The sequence below is a fragment of the Hyperolius riggenbachi genome, chromosome 7 (genome assembly GCF_040937935.1).
Source record: "Hyperolius riggenbachi isolate aHypRig1 chromosome 7, aHypRig1.pri, whole genome shotgun sequence".
Taxonomy (NCBI): Eukaryota; Metazoa; Chordata; class Amphibia; order Anura; family Hyperoliidae; genus Hyperolius; species Hyperolius riggenbachi.
Window position 1 is genome coordinate 159,813,833 of NC_090652.1, and position 26,881 is coordinate 159,840,713.

At 45.5% G+C, this 26,881-nt stretch overlaps 1 protein-coding gene across 1 annotated transcript in view; it reads right to left on the bottom strand.

Moving 5' to 3' along the window:
* DNAH3 (dynein axonemal heavy chain 3) overlaps positions 1-26,881 on the bottom strand; it is a 329,266-nt gene that overhangs the window by 169,557 nt on the left and 132,828 nt on the right. Inside the window, exon 3 of the mRNA XM_068244819.1 lies at positions 821-1,043. Coding sequence (XP_068100920.1) covers positions 821-1,043 — 223 coding nt within the window. The remainder of the gene's footprint in view (positions 1-820; positions 1,044-26,881) is intronic.

Genomic DNA, 26,881 nt, shown 5'->3' on the forward strand with positions numbered 1-26,881 from the left:
AGTTATTTATTTGAAAAAAATGTTTGGAATGATGTATGATTTTCGATCCACTTCTCACTTGTACACCACTTTGTATTGGTCTTTCACGTGGAATTCCAATACAATTGATACATGTTTGTGGCAGTAATGTGACAAAATGTGGAAAACTTCAAGGGGGCCGAATACTTTTCCAACCCACTGTATGTGTTCAAGTCTGCTTTAAGAGGCCACGGCATTATTTATGTTCAAAAAAGAAATCAGATACAGTAATTAAAGTTTCTAGGAGACTGTTGAAGTTTTTAGGAGATTGTTGAATAACTACCAAATATTCACACACACATTTGTATTTTGTATTATTCTAAAAGCTGCACTCTGGCTGACTGCTTTAGTTAACAGAAAAGGACCAAGACAAATTGTTCGGCTCTGAAAAATAAATCTTCAATGACAAACCTGGATGGGTGAGCTAGAGCTTAAAATACAGTAATTATGAGTGAGTGAATATCTTTTCTAGGAAAAAGAATGTAAAAAGATTAAAGCCGGCTCTCTTGGGATGAGAACCAAGATTCACTTAATAATGTATATTGACTGATGCTTTACTGATCCAGCCCATCCATCTTATAAGACTCATGTGGCAATGGTTACAATCTATTTTTACTCACCTGGGGCTTCTTCCAGCCCCTAGCAGCCATTTCAGTCCCTTGCTAAATGCATTAAAGTGTGAACTAGCCCATTGATTAACATTGGTTCTCAGTTTTCCTGTGAAGAAAATGCACAGAAAAACTGACAAGTGTGGACAGGCCCTTAGCCAAACACTGAGGCAAGCACTGGTTAAAAAGGATACAGGCCGGGGATTTGTTCCTAGGAGATATCTTGGCTGTGCTTGGTCTTGGAGAGGTTGCCTTCTTGGATATTTCCCCAAGTTTTAGGTTACGTGCAGTAGGTGAGTAGTTGTTCGCTATAGAGTTGCTGGGGTTGCGGTGAAAACGCTGTTCTTTGAAAGGAGCAGCCAGAGTCCATGATTGGCTTTGCATCAATGGAGGAAAGTTACCATGCTTGAGAATCAACTGCAAAAGAGTAGACAACAGTTTTTCAAATGTACAACCTTTCCTTGCAGACAATCATAACTTACACTACATAAGTTTGGTAGCTAGCAGTGCCAGGTTTCAGTTTCAGTTCTTATAGCAGCATAAAGTTTTTCTTTTAGAATTATTCACAAAGCACTAGGATGGACAATGAAGTAGGAACGGTTGTATCACCGATCAGTATTATTATTATTGGCTGTGTTATTTTTAAAGTAACCCTGAACAGACCTAAAAAATGGAATGCTGAACGCACCTGGGGCTTCCTCCATCTTCTGTAGCCCGTGACGTCCCCCGGTGTCCTCTGCATCCCCTCCATTCTCCTGCTGGTGGCTCCATTCGTTGCATGGCACGGCCAGGAGTCGTGAAAAACTGTGCATGCGTGACCTGTCCATGCACCAGTCTTGATTATGGACATCACCGTGAGCGCATGTGTGGTTCTTAAAGAAATGAACCATGCATGCGCAGAACGCTCACGCTGATGTCCGACGACACATAATGCAGACAAGTGCATAGATGGGTCGTGCATGCACAATTGTGCATGACTCCCGGCCAGGTCGCGCAGCTAATGGAGTCGCCAACAGGAGAACGAAGGGGACCCAGAGGACTCAGAGGGACTTCACAAGCTACGGGGTCTGAAGGAAGCTCCAGGTAAGTTCAGTATTCCATTTTTAGGTCTGCTCAGTGTCCTTTTTCAGTCAAATGGAAGTTTTTTGCCTTCTATCTACTTTTCAGGACTCCAGGCTGCATTCCTCAAGCTGTCCAACAGCCTCATTTGCAGTGCTCTTGCAGTGCAGGAAAACAGAAAGGGACTTTAGGCAATGAGGTTGATTCATGAAATAGCGGTAATCTTGTGCCAGTACAGCCCATTTATTGAATGGTGTAAGTAGTACAGCTTGTGGCCCCTGGAAAATTTCAGACTGATTTGTGTGCATGCTTGTGTTCCTTAGAATGGTTGAACCCGACAGTGCCTCAGTGGGAATTCCAAGTTATGAGCATGAAATATTTGCTTGTATGCTGACTGTTATAGGTAGAGTAGGGACCCTTACCATAATACGGGAAGACCTCATCGCCGGTGTAAGGGTCTAGTACACAATGTTACTGCATAATTTTGCAACCTAGTTGTTTTTAATGCTTCTAGTGTTCCAGCTTGATGTGAGTGTCATGTGCAGAGAGTTAATGACTGTTTGTATGTAAATTTGACCACTTCCCTCAGCACTAGAGATTGCCCGAACCTCCACCAAACGTTTGATTTGCGAGAACTTTCGCGAACCGCAATAGACTTCAATAGGGAGGCGAACTTTGAAAACTAAAAACATTTATTCTGGCCACAAAAGTAATGGAAAAGATGTTTCAAGGGGTCTAACACCTGGAGGGGGGCAAGGCGGAGTGGGATAGATGGCAAAAGTCTCAGGGAAAAATCTGGATTGGACACAAAGCAGCGTTTTAGGGGCAGAAATCACATTGAATGCTAAATTGCAGGCCTAAACTGCTTTAAAACATCATGCATGTGTATACATAAATCAGGGAGTGTAATTAGAGTACTGCTTCACACGGACACACCAATCTAACTGTATAACGCACTGTAAACAGCTGTTTGCATAGTGACGGCCATGCTGGACTGGTGCGCACCATGGCGAGATTGCTCTTCCTCACTCAGTGATGTCAGGTAATGTCTGACTGCCTTATCAACTTTCAATGGTTCTTTCTCTACCATTGTTAAAGCTTACATCTATTTTTTAAATACTTGTTCTGCTTGCTGTTCAGTACCTGCAACGAGAATCTTTTATGGAGCGCAAGTCTGCCATTGTGAGTGACCACTGGTAATGGCCGGGCAATCAGGGTTCGATTCCGGTCCGGAGTGGGAGCCTAAGAAACGGATACCACCACCCAGAGCCGGATTAACAATTCAATTTTTATTGTTTTTTAGTAAACATAAGCATTACACACAAGAATACAGAAACAGTGATCAACCAGGGTCCTGGTAACATAGGAACAAGGTCTCCTTATACGTGACAATGCATACATATACTCAAACATATTAAGCAAGTCATTTTTGGAATACAAGAAACAGGATATCATGTACATGGAATTATATACATATATGCTTGGTTGGAGGTCATATCCATAAGGATTCTTATCTTTAAGTATATAAGGGAGTCACATTAGATGAGCAGCAGCAGTGCTGGCTAGGTAATAGATCCCTGTGTTGATCTTAGAAGAAAAGCAGAGATAGAAAAGGTGAAGAAAGGAAGGAAGGTATGGAAAAGAGAAGAGAGAAGTAAAAGATTGTCCAGTGTCTCCGACACCCAGTCTGTTCATGCATCACTCATGACCATACAGTATCACAAAACATCTTAGAATCTTGTGGGAGGGTAAGTGGGGTTAAAGTCAATCTTCAGGACCAGTAGGAAGGGTGTCTACATTGTTGTACCATGGGGCCCAGATTTTATCAAAGCGTTTGGGGCAGTTCCTGCTCTTATAAGTTAAACGGTATAGAGGTAAAGTTTTATTGATAGTTCTTTTCCAAAAGTTAAAAGATGGTGGTTTATCTGATTTCCATGTTCTCAATATCTCTTTACGAGCATAAAAGCATAAGATTTTGACGAGGTATTGGGCATGTTTATTTGTAGGCGTGCCATCTAGGAGGCTCAGCAGAGCTAGCCTAGGAGAGAACGGCAAATGCATATCTAGGATTTCTTTAATTAGCGAGATGATCTGTTGCCAGAATTTATTTACCTTGGGGCAATCCCAGAACATATGGAAAAAGGATCCTTGGTTAACTATACACCGTGGGCAGTTGGGGCTATTTATGTTAGAGATTCTACTCATGCGGAGGGGTGTTAGGTACGTTCTATGGAGAAACTTGAACTGAATGAGCCGTTCTTTTGCTGAGATAGGTAGTTTAACAAATTCTTCCAAAATCTCCTGCCAGTCCGCATCATCCAGCCCTGCAATATCTTCGTTCCAACGGGATTTACATCTAGTTAGACTATGAGTGTTCCAGAGCCGGATTAAGACCATGCAGGGCCCCAAGCAGAGCAATAAATTTAGGCCCCCCCCCCCACCACCACCACCACACTGTTGAAAGGATGTCTTCCCAGTATACAGCATCTCACAAAAGTGAGTGCACCACTCACTCTTTTCATAAATATTGTATTTCCTCTTTTCATGGAACAGACAGCACTGAAGATATGACGCTGTCATACTATGTAAAGCAGTCAGTGCACAGCTTTTCTAACAGTGTAAGGTTATTTGCTGTGCAATAACATCAACACACAGCCATTAAAGGACAACTGTAGCGAGAGGTATGTGGAGGCTACTATATTTATTTACTTTTAAGCAATACCAGTTGCCTGGCTATCCTGTTGATCCTCCGCCTCTAATACATTTAGCCACACAGACCCTGAACAAGCATGCAGCAGATCAGATGACATTATTGTCAGAGCTGACATTAGCTGCATGCATGTTTCTGGTGTGATTCAAACACTACTGCAGCCAAATAGATCAGCAGGGCTGCCACAAAACTGGTATTGTTTAAAAGAAATTACATAGGGCAGCTTCCACATACCTCTCGCTATAGTTGTCCTTTAATATCTAAACCACTGGCCACAAAAGTGAGTACAGCGAGGCAGATTTAAGATCAACTTCATGATTGTTTACACCAAAAATGTGATGGCCCCTTGTACTTCTTTATTGTTGCCTAAGCCTGCCACGTGGCAAATTTGGCTGTAGTGTCTTGTACACACATGCAATTTCCCATTAGATAGATAAGTTGAAGCAATTATTTCTGAATAGTCAGAATGGATTTCCAATCATTATTCTTATCATTTTCCAAATACTTCTATACAAAATTGATCAGAAAAACGATCGGAAATCAGAAACGGATCACGATCGGATCTGTCAGAAATAATCCATTTGACCTATCTAATTGAATGGTGTATACCAGGCATCCGGGTTGTGAGGATCTCATAAAGCAAGATTGGAGTTTATTCACTGCAAGACCAAATTTGTCAATTTCGCTCCCTCATTCTCACTAGTCATACACAGGTCAAGAATGCCCCAATATGTCTAGTCAATTGATCATTATTCCATTTAATTGGTTAGTGATCAACCTCTATCACAGCAAGTTTAATTTTGATAGGCTTCAGAAGAACTCTATCAAGCTTCAATCAAACTGCAAGTGCTGTACTGCTCAATGCAGAGCAAAGTTATGGACCATCGATCCCCCACCACTCCTGCCCCCACACCACAGAGATTGATAAACAGCACAATATTGCTTAAAAGCTAATCGATTGGATATGTATGAGCAATAGCTTACTGGAAGATTCAATCAGTTTTCAAAATCGATGTGTGCATAGCCAGCTTTAGATATTTTTTGGCCAACTAGGGTGATAAAATTAAGGTCAAGTGCAGCAATGACAGGAACACTGTAATGGATAGCGGAGATACGGCTGCAACAGCAAGCGGCATGGCGGCTATCTCCGCGTCGCAGCCGGCGGTCTCCGCCACGCGGTTACACGCTGGTGCTTTGCCTGGTCCTTCTATTGCTCATAGACTAAGGGCTACGCGTGCGCGCGCCAGGCGACAGGACCTTTATGCAACTAGAAGGGGAGTCAGTTGATCAGGTGATCAGCTAACTCCAGCTATGCTCCGGATTGGCTGAGTCACTGGGGCGGCGCTGCGGAGCGCTTGCAGTATATATAGGACAGGTCATTCAGTTGCTCCGTGTTTGCTGTTGCAAATGCTACGTGTTAGCACTCAGACCTAGTCAGATCCCAAAGTGTGCTAGAACCAGCAGGAGCTGGGGATCCACACTTAGTCAGATTCTGTTGATAGCTTAAAGTACTAATTGAATTGTATTATTTGTTATGACCTTCTGCTAGCTTAACTACTCTTCTGTTTACTGATCCTGTACCTTTGCCTATCTGATATAGTTGCCTACTCTGCCTGAAACACTACTCTGATCTAGCTTTCTGTCTCTGTACCGTATCTGTCCGCTCGTTGCCAAATCTGCTTGTCTGACTCTCCTGTCCTCACCAGTGAGCCTAGTCACTGGTGAGGGATCCTCTGCTAGCATCACCTGCTTTACAGGTGAATACTAGCTGCAGTACTATCTGAATCACCTGCTCCTCAGGTGGTCAGTAGCTGCAGTACAGCCTGAATCACCTGCCCCTCAGGAGATTACTAGCTGCAGTACTATCTGAATCACCTGCTCCTCAGGTGGTCAGTAGCTGCATTACAGTCTGAATCACCTGCTCCTCAGGTGGTCAGTTGCTGCAGTACAGTGTTTATAACCTGCCCCTCAGGTGAATAGTCACTACAGTACTATCCTTTCTACCTGCCCCTCGGGTGATAGCGGCTACACTAAAGTCTGAATCACCCGCTCCTCGGGTGATCAGTACGCTTGTTTAAACATAGTTCTATCCGCTCCTCGGGTGAACTATCTCATTATTCTCTGTCTCTCCAGCTTGCTGGAATTTGTATTACTGTGTTATATAAAGATATTCCTATCTCCCAGCTCCTCTGGGAAAGCGAGTATCTCTATCATTACTGTTGCACCAAACACCTACCCTTACATTGGTTGTCCTGTTTCTGGCTATACCCGTATTATTGGTGATTCTGCAGATCACACAATCAGGTATAGCATCTGTATTATTGGTGATACTGCAGATCACCAATAATCAGAGAAATCTGTTCTCGCTGATACCAATCGTTACAAACCAACTGTAAATATCTCCAGCAGAACTCTTATCTCTGTAGTAAAACATTGCTGCAGAGATCTAAAGACTGGAAGAGTTGAACAGAGACAATAAACAGAACAGAGACAGACAATAAATCTTTATGTGCCTCTTATGGGGGAGATAAAATTAAAGCTAATAAGTTCAGCAAGGACCAGAACTAAATGTAAACATTACGCACAGAAGTCATATGCTTTGAGCAAATGATGATGCTACTATGAAAAAAAGTTTAACTACAGAAGTTTTTTCCACATCAAATGTCTCTAGCTAAGCTAGCAAGCGGCTCCTGTATGAAGAGATCACATTCCAACACCCAGCCTGTGTCTGACAGCTCTGAGCTAAGGGAAGGGGGGGGGGGGGGAGTAACTCTGTATGTGCCAGCATGTATAACTTCTTATCTCTGTAGTAGAGAATTGCTGCAGAGATCTTGTTTTTAAAGACTGAAAGCGTTACTAAAAGACTACAAGTACAGAGACAAGACATATTTATGGGGCCCTTTTGACCTCCTGGGGAACATAAGCAATTGATTTGTGTGCCTGGTTGAAGATCCGAACCCTGCCACCACCACACATCCAAGGAAGGCAGCAGGCACGCTGTGGGTAAAGGAGCAGGAACAGCTACCACACATCCAAGGAAGGCAGCAGGCACACTGTGGGCAAAGGAGCAGGAACAGCTACCACACATCCAAGGAAGGCAGCAGGCATGGCATGCACGTCCCGAGGTAGTGACCAAAAGGAGGACTTTCGAGGCGCTGCTGTAGATGACACTGATAGACTGTACTACCTGTAACGAGATTCTGTTATGGAGGGCAAGTCTGCCATCCATTCAAGTGAAAGGTATGCACTGACTGCCAGGTATAATACAATGTGCAGTCAAAGATGCAGTGAAAGGTATGCAGTGACTGCAAACAGCTGTTTGTGTAGTGACGGCCGTGCTGGACTGGTGTGCACCATGACGAGAGTGCAGGTGATTGCGGCTTTCCAGCCCATATGGTTGCTGGGCTGAGGTAGCTGAATGACAGAACAGTGACTGTCCAGCTGATCAAATTTGGTCTGTCCACAATGAAGCAACAACCTTATTATCTTTGGTGTGCCACCCCCCGAAACACTCATATAGCCAGTGGTCACTGCTTCATTGTGATACGCAAGCCCCTTCACTGCGGCAAGGTAATGATCACGAAGGGGAATAGGCACATGTACATGCCTTTTGTTTTGTTGTTGCAGCTGCACTGCAGCCAGAAAAATTAGGCAGGCATGTACACGCACCAGAAAAATTAGTATAGCAGCCGCTGCTAGCAGCGGCCTTAAAAATTTATGAATCCGCCTGGAGTCCTGGACCCTGTTGGTGGTGGCGGAGAAGGCAGTCAAGCGGCCTGTGGCAGAGGTGCTGTGTGGGGAGCGACTTAGTCTTGGCGCAGGCAGCCAGTCACACGGCGTGCAGGGAGAGATGTTGTGTGTGGGGACTGACTTAGTCTTCGGGCGGGCAGTAGCACTCCGGGATCCATGCCTCATTCATTTTGATAAAGGTTAGGTACTGAACACTTTTGTGACTTAGGCGACTTCTCTTCTAAGTGACAATGTCTCCAGCTGCACTGAAGGTCCTTTCTGACAGGACCCTTGAGGCAGGGCAAGACAGAAGTTGGATGGCAAATTGGGACAGCTCTGGCCATAGGTCAAGCCTGCGCACCCAGTAGTCCAAGGGTTAATCGCTGCACACAGTGTCTACATCCACACTTAAGGCCAGGTAGTCGGCTACCTGCCGGTCCAGGTGTTGGTGGAGGGTGGATCCGGAAGCGCTAAGTCGAGGCTTTGGACTAAAGAATGTCCGCATGTCCGACATCACCATGGGATCGCTGGAGCGTCCTGTCCTTGCCTGCGTGGACATGGAAGAAGGATTACTGGCAGTGGTACCTTTATTGCATTGTGGTGTGACATCACCATTAAGCGCATTGTGAAGCATAGTTGCCAGCTTGTTCTGCATGTGCTGCATCCTTTCTGCCTTCAGGTGAGTTGGTAACATGTCCGTAACTTTGTGCCTATACCGAGGGTCTAGTAGGGTGGCCACCCAGTACAGCTCATTCCCCTTGAGTTTTTTGAATACAGGGGTCCCCTCAACAGGCTGGACAGCATGAAAGACGCCATCTGCACAAAGTTGGATCCAGACTTACTATCCATCTCCTCTTGCTCTTCCTCAGTGACGTCAGGCAAGTCCTACTCCTCCCCCCAGCCACGAACAATACCACGGGAACGTCGAGCAGCACAAGCCCCCTGCGATGCCTGCTGCAGTTGTTCTTCTGCCGCCGCCTCCTTCTCCTCCAAAGAAACACCTTTCTCATCATCTGAGCCTGACTCTTTTTCCCCACACGACTCTTCCTCCTCCCCCCCCTCTGTGCTGCCGCAGGTGTTGAGGAAACATCTGGTTCTATTGAAAATTGCTCCTACAACTGTTCCCATAACTGTTCCTCTTCACGCTCCTCCACAGCTTGATCCACCACTCTACGCATGGCACGCTCCAGGAAGTAAGCGTACGGGATCAAGTCGCTGATGGTGCCTTCACTGTGACTCACCAGGTTGGTCACCTCCGCATGAGCCTGTATGCATTTCGCATTAGTGTCCAGTTGTTAGGCCAGAACATCCCAATCTCCCCACATTGTGTCCTTTTACTGTAATTGTAGAGATACTGGGTGACGGCTTTCTCCTGTTCTAGCAGGCGAGAGAACATGAAATCCAGCGAGCCGGGCTATCACATATCAAGCATCTCACCGGCAAGTTGTTTCTTCACTGAATGTCCGCAAAACGTGCCATGGGCGTGTAAGACAGCCTGAAATGCCCACACAACTTCCTGGCCTGCTTCAGAACGTCCTCTAAGCCTGGGTACTTTGACACAAATCTTTTAATGACTGGATTCAGCACATGTAACATGCAGGGTACATGTGTTAGCTTTCCCAAATTCAAAGCGGAAAGGATATTGCTGCTGTTGTCACACACCACGTTGCCGATCTCCAGCTGGTGCAGGGTCTGCCACTGGTCCACCTGTTTGTTAAGAGCAGCCAGAAGAGCTGGTCCAGTGTGACTCTCCGCTTTGAGGCAAGACATGTCTAAGATGGCGTAAGAAAGCGTACGTGTCATGCAGAATAGACCCTGGGGAGATGGGGCTGTGTAGCTGGAGAGGAGATCGCAGCACCAGTAGAGTTGAACGGCCATTCAGCCAAGAAGGAGGAGGACGACGATATCAAAGACGATGTAGCAGGAGGAGGAGAAGGAAAGGTGGTGGCAGGAGGCCTGCCTGCAAGCCGTGGAGGTGTCACAAGTTGGTCTGCTGCACAGCCACGTACTCCCTGCTGCCATCGGTCACCAGGTTGACCCAATGGGCTGTGTAAGTAATGTAGCGGCCCTGACCATGCTTGGCAGACCAGGCACCCATGGTCAGGTGGACCCTTGACCCAACGCTCTGTGCCAGAGATGACACCACTTGCCTCTCCACTTCACTGTACAGTTTGGGTATCACCTTTTTAGAGAAATAATTGCGTCCTGGTATCTTCCACTGCGGTGTCCCAATGGCCACAAATTTACAGAAGGCCTCAGAGTCCACTAGCTGGTATGGTTAACAGCTGGCGAGCTAACAGTTCTGCCAAGCCAGCTGTCAGAAGCCGGGCAAGGGGGTGACTGGCAGAAATTGGCTTCTTCCGCTCAAAGATTTCCTTCACAGACACCTGGCTGCTGTGGGCAGAGGAGCAGGAACCGCTCAAGGGCAGAGGCGGAGTGGAGGAGGGTGGCTATGTAGGGGCAAGGGAGAAAGCAGCTGAAGATGCTGCACCTGAAGCAAGAAGAGGAGAAGGAGGGTGGCTTTTCTTTTGTGTGCTGCTTTTGCTCAGGTGCTCTTCCCATCGCAGTTTGTGCCTTTTCTCCATGTGTCTTCGTAAGGCACTTGTCCCTACGTGGGTGTTGGCCTTTCCACGGCTCAATTTTTGGAGGCAGAGAGAACAGATGGCATTGCTCCGATCTGAGGCAGACACACAAAAACATGTCCAAATCACTGTGCCCCCCTGGGGTGATGGCACTACGGTGGCATCAGCAGCTGATGTTGAAGGGCTGTACATAGGTGGCGATACATGCCTCCGGACACTGCCACCAGCTGTTTCTGATGATGAGCTCCCCCTGCTTCTTTCCGGAACTCGTCTCCTTCTACTCCTCTCTGACTCCCCCTCTGAACTGTCCCCCTGTTCATCTCCTCTATTGGGAACATACGTGGGATCCGTATCATCGTCATCATTATAATCATCCTTCCTAGCTTAGTTTGCCTCAGACACCTCCAAAACTGCACCAACAGCAGGTACTGCATCATCCCCCTCCGCACACGTTACGTCCATAGTGTCACCTAACTCAGACATATGAGGTGGTGTAACTTGCTTAGCGCCTTCGTCTGGTTGTAACAATAATGGCTGTGCATCAGTGATTTCCCCACCAAATAACTCCTGCAAACTGTCAAATGTAGCAGATGTGGTACTTGGAGTAGCCCTGGTGGCTGCGGAAGATGAGGTGTACTGTGTTAAATAGTCAACCACGTCCTGACAATCTTGGGAGTTGATGGGACGTGCATTCTTCTGAGCACTGTACTTTGGTCCAGGGCCGCACGAAATCACATCAGCACGACCTCGCACAGACCTGCCGGGTGGCCTTCCCCTGGGTCTGCCTTTACCTCTGCCTCTACCTGTTTTGTCGGTTTTGTCCATATCGGGGGTGATGAAGTGAAAAGTATGCACTGACTTGACTAATACAATGTGCAGTCCCACAGGTGCAGTTAACAGGTATGCACAGAGTGGTATATCACACAGTGTGCACTCACGTAGGTATGTGGGTGCAATGAACACAACAGGTAGGTATATGCAGTGATGAGGTGGGCGCACTGAACACAACAGGTAGGTATATGCAGTAATGGGTATTACAATGTACACCTGTCACACACAGACAGGTAGCGGACAGGCACAGTGACACTGCGTGCGCTCAGCTCACGTAGGTAGGTGGGTGCACTGTGAACAACAGGTAGGTAGGTATATGCAGTAATCGGTATTACAATGTGCACCAGTCACACACACAGGTAGTCACTGAATGTGCTGGGCCTGGCAGTGGCACACACAGTATGAATTATCAAGGCTGCCTATGTAACACAAGTGTCAGTGGGACACACAGAAAAAAAATAGATCACAAGAACAAGATTAGCTCTCAAAAGAGCTGTTGTGGGGTGCTATTTTAGCAATAAATCAAGCTAAGAAGCCTACAAAAGCCTAACTAATCTTTCCCTATGAGAGAGTCTGCTGCAGCTGTCCCTTCTCTATTTACTGCAGGCACACGAGTGAGTAAAATAGCCGGTGCTGCCTGCCTTTTATAAGGGGGGGAGTGGCTCCAGGAGGGAGTGTAGCCTGATTGGCTACAATGTGCCTGCTGACTGTGATGTAGAGTGTCAAAGTTGACCCTAATGGTGCACTATGGGGGCGAATCGAACTTCCGGTAAAGTTCGCAGTTCTCCGTGATCGTAAACCCCCGGAAGGCAAACCGTTCAGGCTATCTCTACTCAGCACCTGTTTTTCCATTTAAAATCATGGTCCTTAAAGAGTACCTCCATACTAAATACAAAAATCCAGCAGCCTACAAGAAAAATAAAGTTATATTTACCTAAAAAGCCTTGTCCCAAAGTCCCTGCATCACCCAACTTCTGGCACCTGGCCCTGCCTCCTCTCTCTCCCCATAGAAAAATGCCAAGCTATTTACTGTAGCAAATAGCTTGGCATGTTGTCTTTGCTTTGAGAGAGAGAGAGAGGAGGCAGGGCCAGGCGCCGAAGGTTGGGTGATGCAGGGACTTCAGGACGGCATAGTGGGACAAGGCTTCTCGGGTAAATATAACTTTCTTTTTCTTGCAGGCTGCTGGATTTTTGTATTTAGTATGGAGGTCCTCTTTAAAGGGAACCAGAGAGGAACGTGATAAAAAAAGAAGCTTTTATACATACCTGGGGCTTCTTCCAGCCCCATAAGCCTGGATCGCTCCCACGCCGCCATCCTCCGCTTCCTGGATCGCCAGTACCGGGTCCCGTCACTTCCGGCGGACGCGGCAATTGTCCGCATCACAGCGGCTCCCTCCTTACCCGTACGCATGAGGCTGCGCAGTAGGCAGCCTCACGCGTACATACATGGAGGGAGCTCGGTGTGATGCGGACTATTGGCCGCGTCAGCCGGCCGACTGGCCGCCATGACGGGACCCGGTACCGGCGGATCCAGGCAGCAGAGGACGGCAGCGTGGGAGCGATCTGTGCGTATGTGGCTGGAGGAAGCCCCAGGTATGTATAAAAACTTTTTTCTGGGGCCTCTGGTTCCCTTTAAGCAGTATACGCATAGCCCCTCCTTTCATGTATGTATAACTATTATGACATATTTATAGCTAACATGAGGATTGCTAGTATTATTGATACTGCATATGATCATTCACCACCTTCCCAGCACAGATTATTTCCCCTTAAAAACTAGAGACATTTTCACACATCACACACACCTCTCATTTATTCACCAATAACTTTATCGCCACTTGAGACACCGACTTGACCTATACATAGTTTTTTTTGCCACAAATTAGGTGTTTGGGTATGTGTGTCACGGGAGCTGCAGGGGGATGGGGCGCACGTCGGTGTAAACAGTGCAATATGTGTATCTACATGCCTGGTGCTGAAGTGAAGTCCACAGGGGCGCAGGTACACGATGCAGCGGTGGGGAACTTGTTAACGATACTACTTAAACTGGATCAACAGTAGGTTGTAGTAATTGTTATACTATATTTCAAATTCAACACACACACTATTTGTTATATTTAATATTGTAAATCATTATATCTCAGTGCTCTATGTACCTTATCACAATTTTCTCTTCATTATACCCATTTCTTTGCCTTATACCTTGTTACACCTTTTCATTCCTCATCTATTTCTGACCCTTCTGTCTCATAATATTATATCTATGATTTGTTTCTGCAAAGTATGTCTTATTATACGTCAAACCTTTTACCACATCATTTTCCATTATTTTTCTGTTCCCGTTGTACCTTATACTAAAGTACCATAATATATATATATATGTATATACATATATATATATATACATATATATATATATATATATATATATACATATACAGTATATCACTAATATTGTAAATGGCACATACAGTTGGCCTATAGTGTCCCTTACTGATACGGCAGCACGGTGGCATAGTGGTTAGCGCTCTTGCCTTGCAGCACTGGGTTTCCGGTTCATATCCCAGCCAAGTCAACATTTGCAAGGAGTTTGCAAATTCTCCCCGTGTCTGCGTGGGTTTCCTCCGGGCACTCCGGTTTCCTCCCAAAAACATACAGATAAGTTAATTGGCTTCCCCCCTAAAAATTGCCCCTAGACTACAATACATACACTACACAATATAGACATATGACTATGGTAGGGACTAGATTGGGAGCTCCTCCGAGGGACAGTTAGTGACAAGATAATATACTTTGTACAGCGCTGTGGAAGATGTCAGCGCTATATAAATACTAAATAATAATAATAATAGGGATTTACAGCCATAAGCAGAGAACTGGGTGCAGGGGATAGATAAAAAAAGATTGAATATATTGTAGCTCTCTTAGACACAGGACAGACTGTGTCAATCAGCTGAGACAAAACAATAAATCGACTTTTTTAAGTTTGTACATCTCACTTATATTATAAATGCAAAGGTTTGGATGTTTGTTACTCAATCACGCAACAATGGCTGAACAGATCTGAATGAAATTTGCAGGTGGCACACACATAGTACATTACCTGGAATAACATATAGGATACTTTTTATCCCTATAACCAAAAAGTGGGCAGAGACAAATACAAATTTCACTGCGAAAATGTAAACTGTAGCCATTCTTACACTGTTAATGGTGAGGTTCTCAAACTTTGCACAGTTGGTCACTGGGTGACTGGGAATAATATTTAGAAAAGTGGGTGGAGCCTACAAAAGCCAATCAAAATTCACCTATTGATTTTAAAGAGGAATATTTCATTGCTGCCATTCTTGCAATGTTAATGGCACAAGCCTCAAACCTGGTACAGTTGGTCATTGGGTGACTGGGGCTCAAATTCAGAAAAGGGGGTGGAGCCACAGCCAGATTTGTTTAATTTCAGTGCAAATTACTAATTGCAAAGACCTCAAAAAATTATTTTCTCAGGAGAACACTGTCTATGATATTTAAATGTATATTGCTACAGTAATGTCCTATGTGTATTATTCAAATTATTGAAAAGTTTAAGGGGCAGTACAGCAAAAATGTTTAAAATTTAAAATATGTGCAAACATAGACAAATAAGAAGTACATTTTTTTCTAGAGTAAAATGAGCCATAATTTACTTTTCTCCTATGTTGCTGTCACTTACAGTAGGTAGTAGATATCGGACAGAAGCGAAAGGTTTTGGACTAGTCCATCTCTTCATAGGAGATTCTCAGCAAGGCTTTTATTCTTTTTAAAGATATTCCCTAAAAAGCATTTAAACAATGATGCTGGCCAGCTTCCATGCTTGCTACACAGTTTTTTGGCAGTTGGACAGAGCAATTGCCATTCACTAAGTGCTTTTGAAAATAAATTAATCCCTGAGAATCCCCCCATAAAGAGATGGACTAGTCCAAAACCTGTCGCCTCTGTCAGATTTCTACTATCTACTGTAAGTGACAGCAACATAGGAGAAAAGTAATGTATAGCTCATTTTACTCTGGAAAAAAACGTATTTCTTATTTGTTTATGTTTGTACATATTTTAAATTTTACATTTTTTCGCCATAATGCCCCTTTAAGGTATGAAAATAACAATTAGGGAAAAAGTGAATCGAATTAGGGCCCTACTGTCTGGATATACATATTGTAACTGGATATAATGTAAATGGCAGGCGGAAAAGTATTTACCAGCAAATGTGTTGCAGAAAATCCCTTGTTTGCCACAGCATTGATAAATGGAGTATAAAAAACACAATTTATCATAATTTATCATTTATCTCTGAAAACATATCCATACATTTAACCCAGAAATGGACACAGGCCTGTGCAGGCTGTGCAGCCGCACAGGGGCCCAATGGCCCATGCAGCTGGACCACAGTTAGGGCATGATTATTCTGTAGGCTCTTCTCTGTATTTCTGAAACCCATGAGAAATAGTGATAGTGTAGCCCAGTCATACACAAGCATGAAATGTGTGCTACATTAACACTGTGCCTACAGAATGTAACCTAGATTCATGTACTTCTATGACACCAACGTTATTTGGATCCAACATAATCTGGTATGATTATGGCCACTTTATTCTGCACAGGGGCCCGCTGTTGGCTTTGTCTGCCACTGGTTTAACCCTTTAACAGCCAAATAAAGTAAAACTTAAAACCACATTTGTCTTTCCCCAGCCTGGCAGACTCAGCAGGGTATGTGGTGGCAGGGTAGGGGTGGTGGAAGGGAGCTCAAATACATACCTGTCCAGATGGGTCATCTTCCTCTTCGTCCACCGTGGCGGCAATGTACTTCTTCGTACCAAGACCCAGACCACCTGCCGAGAGTTCAGAGCCACCGGTGGGGAGAGAGAATATAGCTTCTTACCCCCACGCACTCTTTTGCCTGCCCTAGGCAGCCACACGAGTTATCCCATCAGAGGTTTATATTGCACAAGCAATATCTCATTTGAAGCTGCCATTGGGTTAATAACACTATAGAGTAAAACTTTAACTAAAACATTTTTTCAATTTCCACCCTGTATGGCTGAGGGAAAACCTTCCAAATTAGTACAAAGGTTGCATTAAAACGTGTCACCTATTTTAATGAATAATTCTATCCAAGGGTAAAAATAGAGTAGAATTCACCTGTAATTCACAGCAACCTGTTATGCGATGAAAGTGCTTTATTGTACACCATGTATTTGCAACACTGATGGAACATATACTCTTGTTATCATTCTACCAAGGTACAAATAAAGATAGAAGATGATATTGATTAAAGTATTGAGTTGTGAATTTAAGCAGCACATCTTGGGGTCTAAGGAAAGATCTGAGAGGAAAGCAATGTGGTTTCCCTTCCCTTTCACTACACATTTTATATTGCTCTTAGCATCCCCTTGAGACCAATTTGGAGCAAAGTTGCTTTTAACTCCTCCGCAATACATTTTCCAGGGCTACTGTCATAACAGATAACCCATTAGTACCAAACCTTTATTTTTATTATTGGTAGTAATCGTTACTGGATAGTGACCTGAATATAAACAGAAAAAATAGCAAGCTGATCTAAGCTTTGATGTTACTTCAGTGTTAAATGAAAGAGATGGATTCTCTGTGGGAAGAAGTAAAGAGAAAATGACTGGTCCCCTCTTCCTCTGATCCATGGAAGTATGGAAGTGAATGCCTAAGTACTACACTGTTTCAAATCTTTTGAAGATAAAAGGTAAAAGTGAGATACAAGATTATTAGAGAAAGTACTAAAGTGCAGGACCTAATAATTGTTCTGAGCTAGTACACAATAGAAGTGGCATCATCGGCAAGAGTGATAAGATATTGAAAGGTAACACAATGTTATCATAGAGAATGCTAATGCTAGGTACACACAATATGTTTTTTTGGTCGATTTTACATCCGATCAATTCTCCACTCGATTTTCTGCTCGATTCTCTTATTTTCTTATCAATTGCCATTTACTTCTATGAGAAATCAACCAGAAAAACAATCGAAAATAATATCGGACATGTCAGACCTTATCTATCGAACCATCTATCTGCCGAAAAACCGTATGGTGTGTACCTAGCATAACAGCGGTAGACTATCCTATGAATCTTATGCTAGACAAATACAAAGAGATTTAAACATCTTTATTAAATCTTATCTGCATAAGTGTTTTATTTCAGCTTACATCTGGAAATATGCCTGAAGAAGGGGACTAGATCCCAGAAAGCTTGCATTATTTAACTTTATCAGTTAGCCATTAAAAGGTATTACTTTTACAAGACTTTGTTTTTTTTCTACCTACATATTAAATCTTATGAAATTTGATCACGATAAGAACTGAGTGTTTCTTTTAACAATAAATCAATACAATTTGATCAAACATTTCAGGTTCTCCCATTTAAAAAATATCACATTTCAACAAAAATTCTTAAAGGAGAACTGTAGTGAGAAGATAGGCTGCCATATGTATTTCCTTTTAAACAATACCAGTTGCATGGTAGTCCTGCTGATATATTTGGCTGCAGTAGTGTCTGAATAACACCAGAAACAAGCATGCAGCTAATCTTGTCAGATCTAACAATAAGGTCAGAAACACCTCTGCTGCATGCTTGTTCAGGGTCTATGGCTAAAAGTATTAGAAGGCAGAGGATCAGCAGGACAGCCAGGCAACTGGTATTGCTTAAAAGGAAATAAATATGGAAGCCATCATATCCTATCGATACAGTTGTCCTTTATGTTTATAGTTCCATTTTGCATAGATCTTATAGATAGATGGAGTCAAATGTTTTGTTGTACAATTATTTACATGTACAATGTTTATTTGAATGGCCAGCACTACAGTTTCAGTAAAGCACTACAGTGATTTCAGTCAATTTTGCAGAATTTTGCAGGCTGCTAACATTGGAAACAGCACAACTGATGTTTCCTGGTATCACCTGCTCACGACATCTGTATGATGCTCAAATTACAGCAGGGAGGTTCTACTGAACATCAACAGGGGGATACGGAAGATGTTCAAACCACAGTTGTTGCATTGGCTCCACCATTGAAGCTACTGTATGGAGACATGTACTGTCATGTAGAGATGGGCCGAACGGTTCGCCGGCGAACGGTTCCACGCGAACTTCGGTGGTTCGCGTTCGCGTCCCGCTGGCGAACCTTTGCGGAGGTTCAGTTCGCCCCATAATGCACCTTGAGGGTCAACTTTGACCCTCTACATCACAGTCAGCAGGCCCAGTGTAGCCAATTAGGCTACACTAGCCCCTGGAGCCCCACCCCCCCTTATATAAGGCAGGCAGCAGCGGCCATTACAGTCACTCGTGTGCTGCCTGCGTTAGTGAGAGTAGAGCTGCTGCAGACTGTCTCTCAGGGAAAGATTAGTTAGGCTTAACTTGTTCCTGGCTGGCTGCATACCTGTTCTGTGAACCCACCACTGCATACCTGTACTGTGAACCCACCACTGCATACCTGTTCAGTGAACCTGCCACTGCATACCTGTTCTGTGAACCCATCACTGCATACCTGTTCAGTGAACCTGCCACTGCATACCTGTGCTGTGAACCCACCACTGCATACCTGTTCTGTGAACCCACCACTGCATACCTGTGCTGTGAACCCATCACTGCATACCTGTTCAGTGAACCTGCCACTGCATACCTGTGCTGTGAACCCATCACTGCATACCTGTTCAGTGAACCTGCCACTGCATACCTGTGCTGTGAACCCATCACTGCATACCTGTTCTGTGAACCCACCACTGCATACCTGTGCTGTGAACCCACCACTGCATACCTGTTCTGTGAACCTGCCACTGCATACCTGTGCTGTGAACCCACCACTGCATACCTGTTCTGTGAACCCACCACTGCATACCTGTTCTGTGAACCTGCCACTGCATACCTGTGCTGTGAACCCACCACTGAATACCTGTTCTGTGAACCCACCACTGCATACCTGTGCTGTGAACCCATCACTGCATACCTGTTCAGTGAACCTGCCACTGCATACCTGTGCTGTGAACCCATCACTGCATACCTGTTCAGTGAACCTGCCACTGCATACCTGTGCTGTGAACCCACCACTGCATACCTGTGCTGTGAACCCACCACTGCATACCTGTTCTGTGAACCCACCACTGCATACCTGTTCTGTGAACCCACCACTGCATACCTGTTCAGTGAACCCACCACTGCATACCTGTTGTGTTCAGTGAACCCGCCACTGCATACCTGTTCTGTTCAGTGGACCCGCCACTGCATACCTGTTCTGTTCAGTGGACCCGCCACTGTATACCTGTTGTGTTCAGTGAACCTGCCACTGCATACCTGTTCTGTGAACCCGCCACTGTATACCTGTTCTGTTCAGTGAACCCGCCACTGTATACCTGTTCAGTGAACCCGCCACTGCATACCTGTTGTGTTCAGTGAACCCGCCACTGTATACCTGTACTGTTCAGTGAACCCGCCACTGCATACCTGTTCAGTGAACCCGCCACTGCATACCTGTTGTGTTCAGTGAACCCGCCACTGCATACCTGTTGTGTTCAGTGAACCTGCCACTGTATACCTGTACTGTTCAGTGAACCCGCCACTGCATACCTGTTCTGTTCAGTGAACCTGCCACTGTATACCTGTACTGTTCAGTGAACCCGCCACTGCATACCTGTTGTGTTTAGTGAACCCACCACTGCATACCTGTTCAGTGAACCCACCACTGCATACCTGTTGTGTTCAGTGAACCCGCTACTGCATACCTGTTCTGTTCAGTGGACCCGCCACTGTATACCTGTTCAGTGAACCCACCACTGCATACCTGTTGTGTTCAGTGAACCTGCCACTGCATACCTGTTCTGTGAACCTGCCACTGTATACCTGTTCAGTGAACCCGCCACTGCATACCTGTTGTGTTCAGTGAACCCGCCACTGTATACCTGTACTGTTCAGTGAACCCGCCACTGCATACCTGTTGTGTTCAGTGAACCCGCCACTGCATACCTGTTGTGTTCAGTGAACCCGCCACTGCATACCTGTTCTGTTCAGTGGACCCGCCACTGTATACCTGTTCAGTGAACCCACCACTGCATACCTGTTGTGTTCAGTGAACCCGCCACTGCATACCTGTTGTGTTCAGTGAACCCGCCACTGCATACCAGTTGTGTTCAGTGAACCCGCCACTGCATACCTGTTGTGTTCAGTGAACCCACCGCATCAGTGCGCATACCTGTGCAGTTAAGTGAACCCACCTACCTACGTGAGTGCACGCAGTGTGATATACCACTCCGTGCATACCCGATATGGACAAAACAGGTAGAGGAAGAGGTAGTGCCAGAGCCAGAGGAAGGCCACCCGGCAGGTCTGTGCGAGGTCGTGTAAATGTAATTTCGTGTGGACCTGGCCCACAGTACAGTGCTCGGAAGAAGGCACGTCCCATCACCTCCCAAGATTGTCAGGACGTGGTTGAGTATTTAGCGACACAGAACACCTCATCTTGCTCAGCCACCAGCGCTACTACTAGCACCACTTCCGCTGCATTTGACACTTCGCAAGAATTATTTAGTGGTGAAATCACTGATGCACAGTCATTGTTGTTACAGCCAGATGATTTTTCACCAGCTCATATGTCTGCGTTACGCGGCAACACTATGGATGTAACGTGTAAGGAGGATGAAGGACCTACTGATGGTGCATGTTTGGATTTTTCTGAGGCAAGCGAAGCTGGGCAGGATGATTACGATGCTGACGATGATAGGGATCCTCTGTATGTTCCCAATAGAGGAGATGAAGAGGGGGACAGTTCAGAGGGGGAGTCAGAGAGTAGTAGGAGGAGAGAAGTTGCTGAAAGAAGCTGGGGCAGCTCTTCGTCAGAAACAGCTGGTGGCAGAGTCCGGCACCATGTATCGCCACCTATGTACAGCCAGCCAACTTGCCCTTCAGCATCAGCTGCTGAGGTCCCCATAGTGCCCACATCCCAGGGTGGCTCAGCGGTGTGGAAATTTTTTAATGTGTGTGCCTCAGATCGGACCAAAGCCATCTGTTCGCTCTGCCAACAAAAATTGAGCCGTGGAAAGGCCAACACTCACGTAGGGACAAGTGCCTTACGAAGGCACCTGGAGAAAAGGCACAAACAGCAATGGGATGGCCACCTGAGCAAAAGCAGCAGCAGCACACAAAAGAAAAGTCACCCTCCTTCTCCTCTTCTTCCTTCAGGTGCATCATCTGCTTCTGCCGCTTTCTCCCTTGCACCTTCACAGGCACCCTCCTCCACTCCGCCTCTGCCCTTGAGCGGTTCCTGCTCCTCTGCCCACAGCAGCAGTCAGGTGTCCGTAAAGGAAATGTTTGAGCGGAAGAACCCAATTTCGGCCAGTCACCCCCTTGCCCGGCGTCTGACAGCTGGCATGGCGGAACTGTTAGCTCGGCAGCTGTTACCATACCAGCTGGTGGACTCAGAGGCCTTCCGTAAATTTGTGGCCATCGGAACACCACAGTGGAAGATGCCAGGCTGCACTTATTTTTCGAGAAAGGCCATACCCCAACTGCACCGTGAAGTTGAGAGGCAAGTGGTGTCATCTCTTGCGAAGAGCGTTGGGTCAAGGGTACACCTGACCACGGATGCCTGGTCTGCCAAGCACGGGCAGGGCCGCTACATTACGTACACAGCCCATTGGGTGAACCTGGTGGTGAACGATGGCAAGCAGGGCGCAGCGGACCAAATTGTGACACCTCCACGGCTTGCAGGCAGGCCTCCTGCCACCTCCTCTCCTCCTGCTACATGCTCTTCGCTGTCCTCCTCCTCCTTGGCTGAGTGGCAGTTCTCCTCTCCAGCTACACAGCCCCAGCTCCGCAGGGCCTATGCTGCATGCCAGGTACGACGCTGTCACGCCATCTTAGACATGTCTTGTCTCAAAGCGGAGAGTCACACTGGAGCAGCTCTCCTGGCTGCTCTTAAGAAACAGGTGGATGAGTGGCTGACCCCTCACCACCTGGAGATAGGCAACGTGGTGTGCGACAACGGCAGCAATCTGCTTGCCGCTTTGCATATGGGGAAGCTGACACACATACCCTGCATGGCACATGTCATGAATCTAGTTGTTCAAAGATTTGTGGCAAAGTACCCTGGCTTAGCGGATGTCCTGAAGCAGGCCAGGAAGTTCTGTGGGCATTTGAGGCGGTCTTACACAGCCATGGCACGATTTGCAGAAATTCAGCGGAAAAACAACATGCCGGTGAGACGCCTCATTTGCGATAGCCCGACTCGCTGGAATTCGACCCTGCTCATGTTCTTCCGCCTGCTAGAACAGAAGAAAGCCGTCACCCACTACCTCTACAACTACAGTAGAATGAAACAGTCTGGGAAGATGGGGATGTTCTGGCCCGACAACTGGACACTGATGAAAAATGCATGCAGGCTCATGCGGCCGTTTGAGGAGGTGACCAACCTGGTGAGCCGCAGTGAGGGCACCATCAGCGACTTAATTCCCTACGCTTACTTCTTGGAGCGTGCTGTGCGTAGAGTGGCGGATGAAGCTGTGAATGAGCGTGACCAGGAACCGTTACGGCAGGAACAGGCATGGGACCAATTTTCATCAGACCCAGCTGTTTCCTCAACACCTGCGGCAGCACAGAGGGGGGAGGAGGAGGAAGAAGAGAAGTCGTGTGCAGAAGACGAGTCAGACTCAGAGGATGATGAGCAAGGTGTTTCTTTGGGGGAGGAGGAGGAGGAGGAGGAGGGGACGGCGGCAGGAGAACACCCGCAGCAGGCGTCGCAGGGGGCTTGTGCTGCTCAACCTTCCCGTGGTATTGTTCGCGGCTGGGGGGAGGAGGTTGACTTACGTGACGTCACTGAGGAAGAGCAAGAGGAGATGGAGGGTACTGGATCCGACTTTGTGCAGATGTCGTCTTTTATGCTGTCCTGCCTGTTGAGGGACCCCCGTATAAAAAACCTCAAGGGGAATGAGCTGTACTGGGTGGCCACACTACTAGACCCTCGGTACAGGCACAAAGTGGCGGACCTGTTACCAACACACCTACAGAGTAGATACTTACCATAATAGGTAAAAATTACTGAGGGGGAAGTTCCTCCCTGGTTGTAATCCCTGTTGGAAGTCCATCATACAGAATGTGTATACATCCAATAGCGTTATGTGTATATATAACCTAAGATAAATCTAAAAATCCCTATGTATGAGCAAATAAATACAAACACACAAGGAGCTCTTTATTTGGGTGTAATATATGTTTTTTAATTAAGATTACCTCACCTTATGTTTAGATAAGAACCCTCTGTGTAAAACTGTACTTACGGCTAGGATATGAAAGGTGTATCCATTTGTTTTGATGTGTGAAGCTGTTGCTAGGACAACAGAGATGCGCTTATTCCACCACGCCTTCTCCCCTCCTTTCCCCCGCAGCGTCACCGCTTACGATATGGCGGTGACGCGGGTACCTGCATGTGGGTTGCCGTCATGGCAACACGTTAGCCTAATGGTTCTGCCACGCCCCCCCTCTTTCCTCTATCAGCGTCTTCCGCTCTACGTTGCGGAGACGCATTGTCCCAGTGACGTTTGAGTCACATGGGAACATTTGACCAATAGGGGGACTTTAGCGGATTAAGGAATGGAGAGGCAGGTATGACGTCTGTATCACATGACCCTTAACAACCAATGGTGGCTCCCTAATGCTTTTCTATGAGAGCCACCGCTGATCACGGAGTTTATATTATTAATGAACTGTGAAGGACATCATTTATACTCCAGATGAATGCGTAGAGGGTAAGCTATGCACTATAGCTTCTCTGGTCAATTGTGAGCAAGGAAAGGGTTTTTTTGAAAATGCATGGAATAGTATGCGCGACCAATGAATATAGGGATTATGTGATTGACAATCACCGTGACCAATAGGAGAGACCGTTGTTGGTAGGAGGTATTATTCCTTGGAACCCACCCATACTCAAGGGTATATAAGGGAGGCTATGAGGATGCCTCATTTCATTGCTGACATTGCTGGGGAGCACAGCTCTCATTTTGTTGTTTTCTTGACTATGTATTTATAGGTAGCTGTGTTGATCTTTACTATGCACTTTGCACCCTAAGTACTTTTTCATTGATAGCCCTGACGACGGCTCTATTTTTAAGGAGCCGAAACATGTCGGTTTTAGGTGGAGGGTCTCTTTATTATTATCAAAGTTAACTCAGCATATATGTATAACTAGTGCCTAGTTTGGGAGATGTGAGGAGATTATTGTAGATATAACCCCCAGAATACAGTTTTGTATCTCCCAGCTAGGTTTTCGTATAAAGTAATGAAATTGCAAGATTATAGACCAAAGGCAATGATTTTATAATAAAACAATAAAGGCTAAGTTTTATTTGAGTCTCTAGACAAGGTCTTAAATGTGTTGAAATTAGAAATCAGTATTGTGTATTGCGTGTACATGACTGCCTAATTTTTCTGGCTGCACTGCGGGCAGCTGCAACAACAAAAGAAAAGGCATGTACATGCGCCCATTCCCCTTCGTGATCATTACCTTGCCGTGGTGAAGGGGCTTGCGTATCACAATGAAGCAATGACCGGCGCCTAGATGAGTGTCTTGGGGGGCACACAAAAGATAATAAGGTCGTTGCTTCATTGTGGTCAGACCAAATTTGATCAGCTGGACAGTCACTGTTCTGTCATTCAGCTACATCAGCCAGGCGACCATATGAGCTGTAAAGCCACCAAAACCTGCACTCTCGCCATGGTGCGCACCAGTCCAGCACGGCCATCACTACACAAACAGCTGTTTGCGGTGCATTACACGGTGAGTTTGGTGTGCCAGTGTGAAGCAGTACCTTAATTACACTACCTGATTGATGTATACACATGCAAGATGTTTTAAAGCACTTTAGGCCTGTCATTTAGCATTCAATGTGATTTCTGCCCTTAAAACGCTGCTTTGCGTCAAATCCAGATTTTTCCCCGGGACTTTTGGCATGTATCCCACTCCGCCATGCCCCCCTCCAGGTGTTAGACCCCTTGAAACATCTTTTCCATCAGTTTTGTGGCCAGCATAATTATTTTTTTTTCAAAGTTCGCATCCCCATTGAAGTCTATTGCGGTTCGCGAACTTTAACGCGAACCGAACGTTACGCGAAAGTTCGCGAACCCGGTTCGCGAACCTAAAATCGGAGGTTCGGCCCATCTCTACTGTCATGGTGTAGAATTGATCTTCTTTTCCTGAAAATTGCAGGCTTCAATTTCTCCCTCAGCATAACAGAGTACCCAAGTAGCTTGGGGTGACCCAAAACCACTAGGAAGGTGTAGGGGACTAAAAGAGACCAAAAAAGCCCTCCTACTAAAAAGCAATGCTCAGTGTAATTTGCCTTTTTAAAACAGAAGGTATTTCCAATAATTCAGCTTTAAATGAGCAAATGTGGTTACCCACAATGCATTACAACTGAATATGCAAACTATTTCTTTATGCCCTTAAAGTTAGGCTTACATCCAGAACCACTGGTGTATAGCAAGCCTATAGCTTATACATTTTACAGAGCCACATCAACCCAACCCAGTAATCTATATATCGAATCCCCCATGTATTAGTGATATAGAATTTATACTAGTTGTGTAGACAGGTACTATGGAGGAACTTCTGTGATTTTTCAGAAAATCTAAATGATAATATGTTCAACATTAGTCTAACTCACACTGTGTGTGACCAGTGTTTGCAGTGTTTGAACTTTTTGGACCATGAGATAAGGATAGAAAATGGAAAGCTGGTATCTTCCAGCTATATAAAACCCTAACACGCCACTAGCTGTCACCCCCTGTCACAAATACGCTTTCTTGAGGGAATTTAGGGAAATATACTCCCAATTTAGGGAAAGAGGATACTCCTATAAAATGTTGAAAAGAGCCCTCAAAAGAGCCTAGTGTCTAGAAAGAACCTCGCTGCTTGAGAATAGAAGTAGATCCCAAAATGAAAAGTGACAAAACAGGTTGATCAAATTCTTCGAATTTCACACCGTATGGTCAACATTGTGAGCCTTTCAAAAAGATACTCAATAAACACTGGTCAGTTTGTCTGCCTCCCCAGAGATATGATCCCGTGATGGCGAATATCCACATGTGACCGAAAAAAGGAGAGTCCTCACTAATAAAACCAATTGGTTCAAAGCAAATTTATCAAATCAGTTGGTGCAAAGCAAATTTAAAAGGAGCTCTTCAACCACATGGTTGGGAACAGCCATCCCTAAGGGCATGTACAGGTGTGGAGATTTTCAAGCTCTTTGGTAGACTGTACAATGGCTTATTCTGATCCTATAAATCAGAAATTGTTTCATTTCTCTA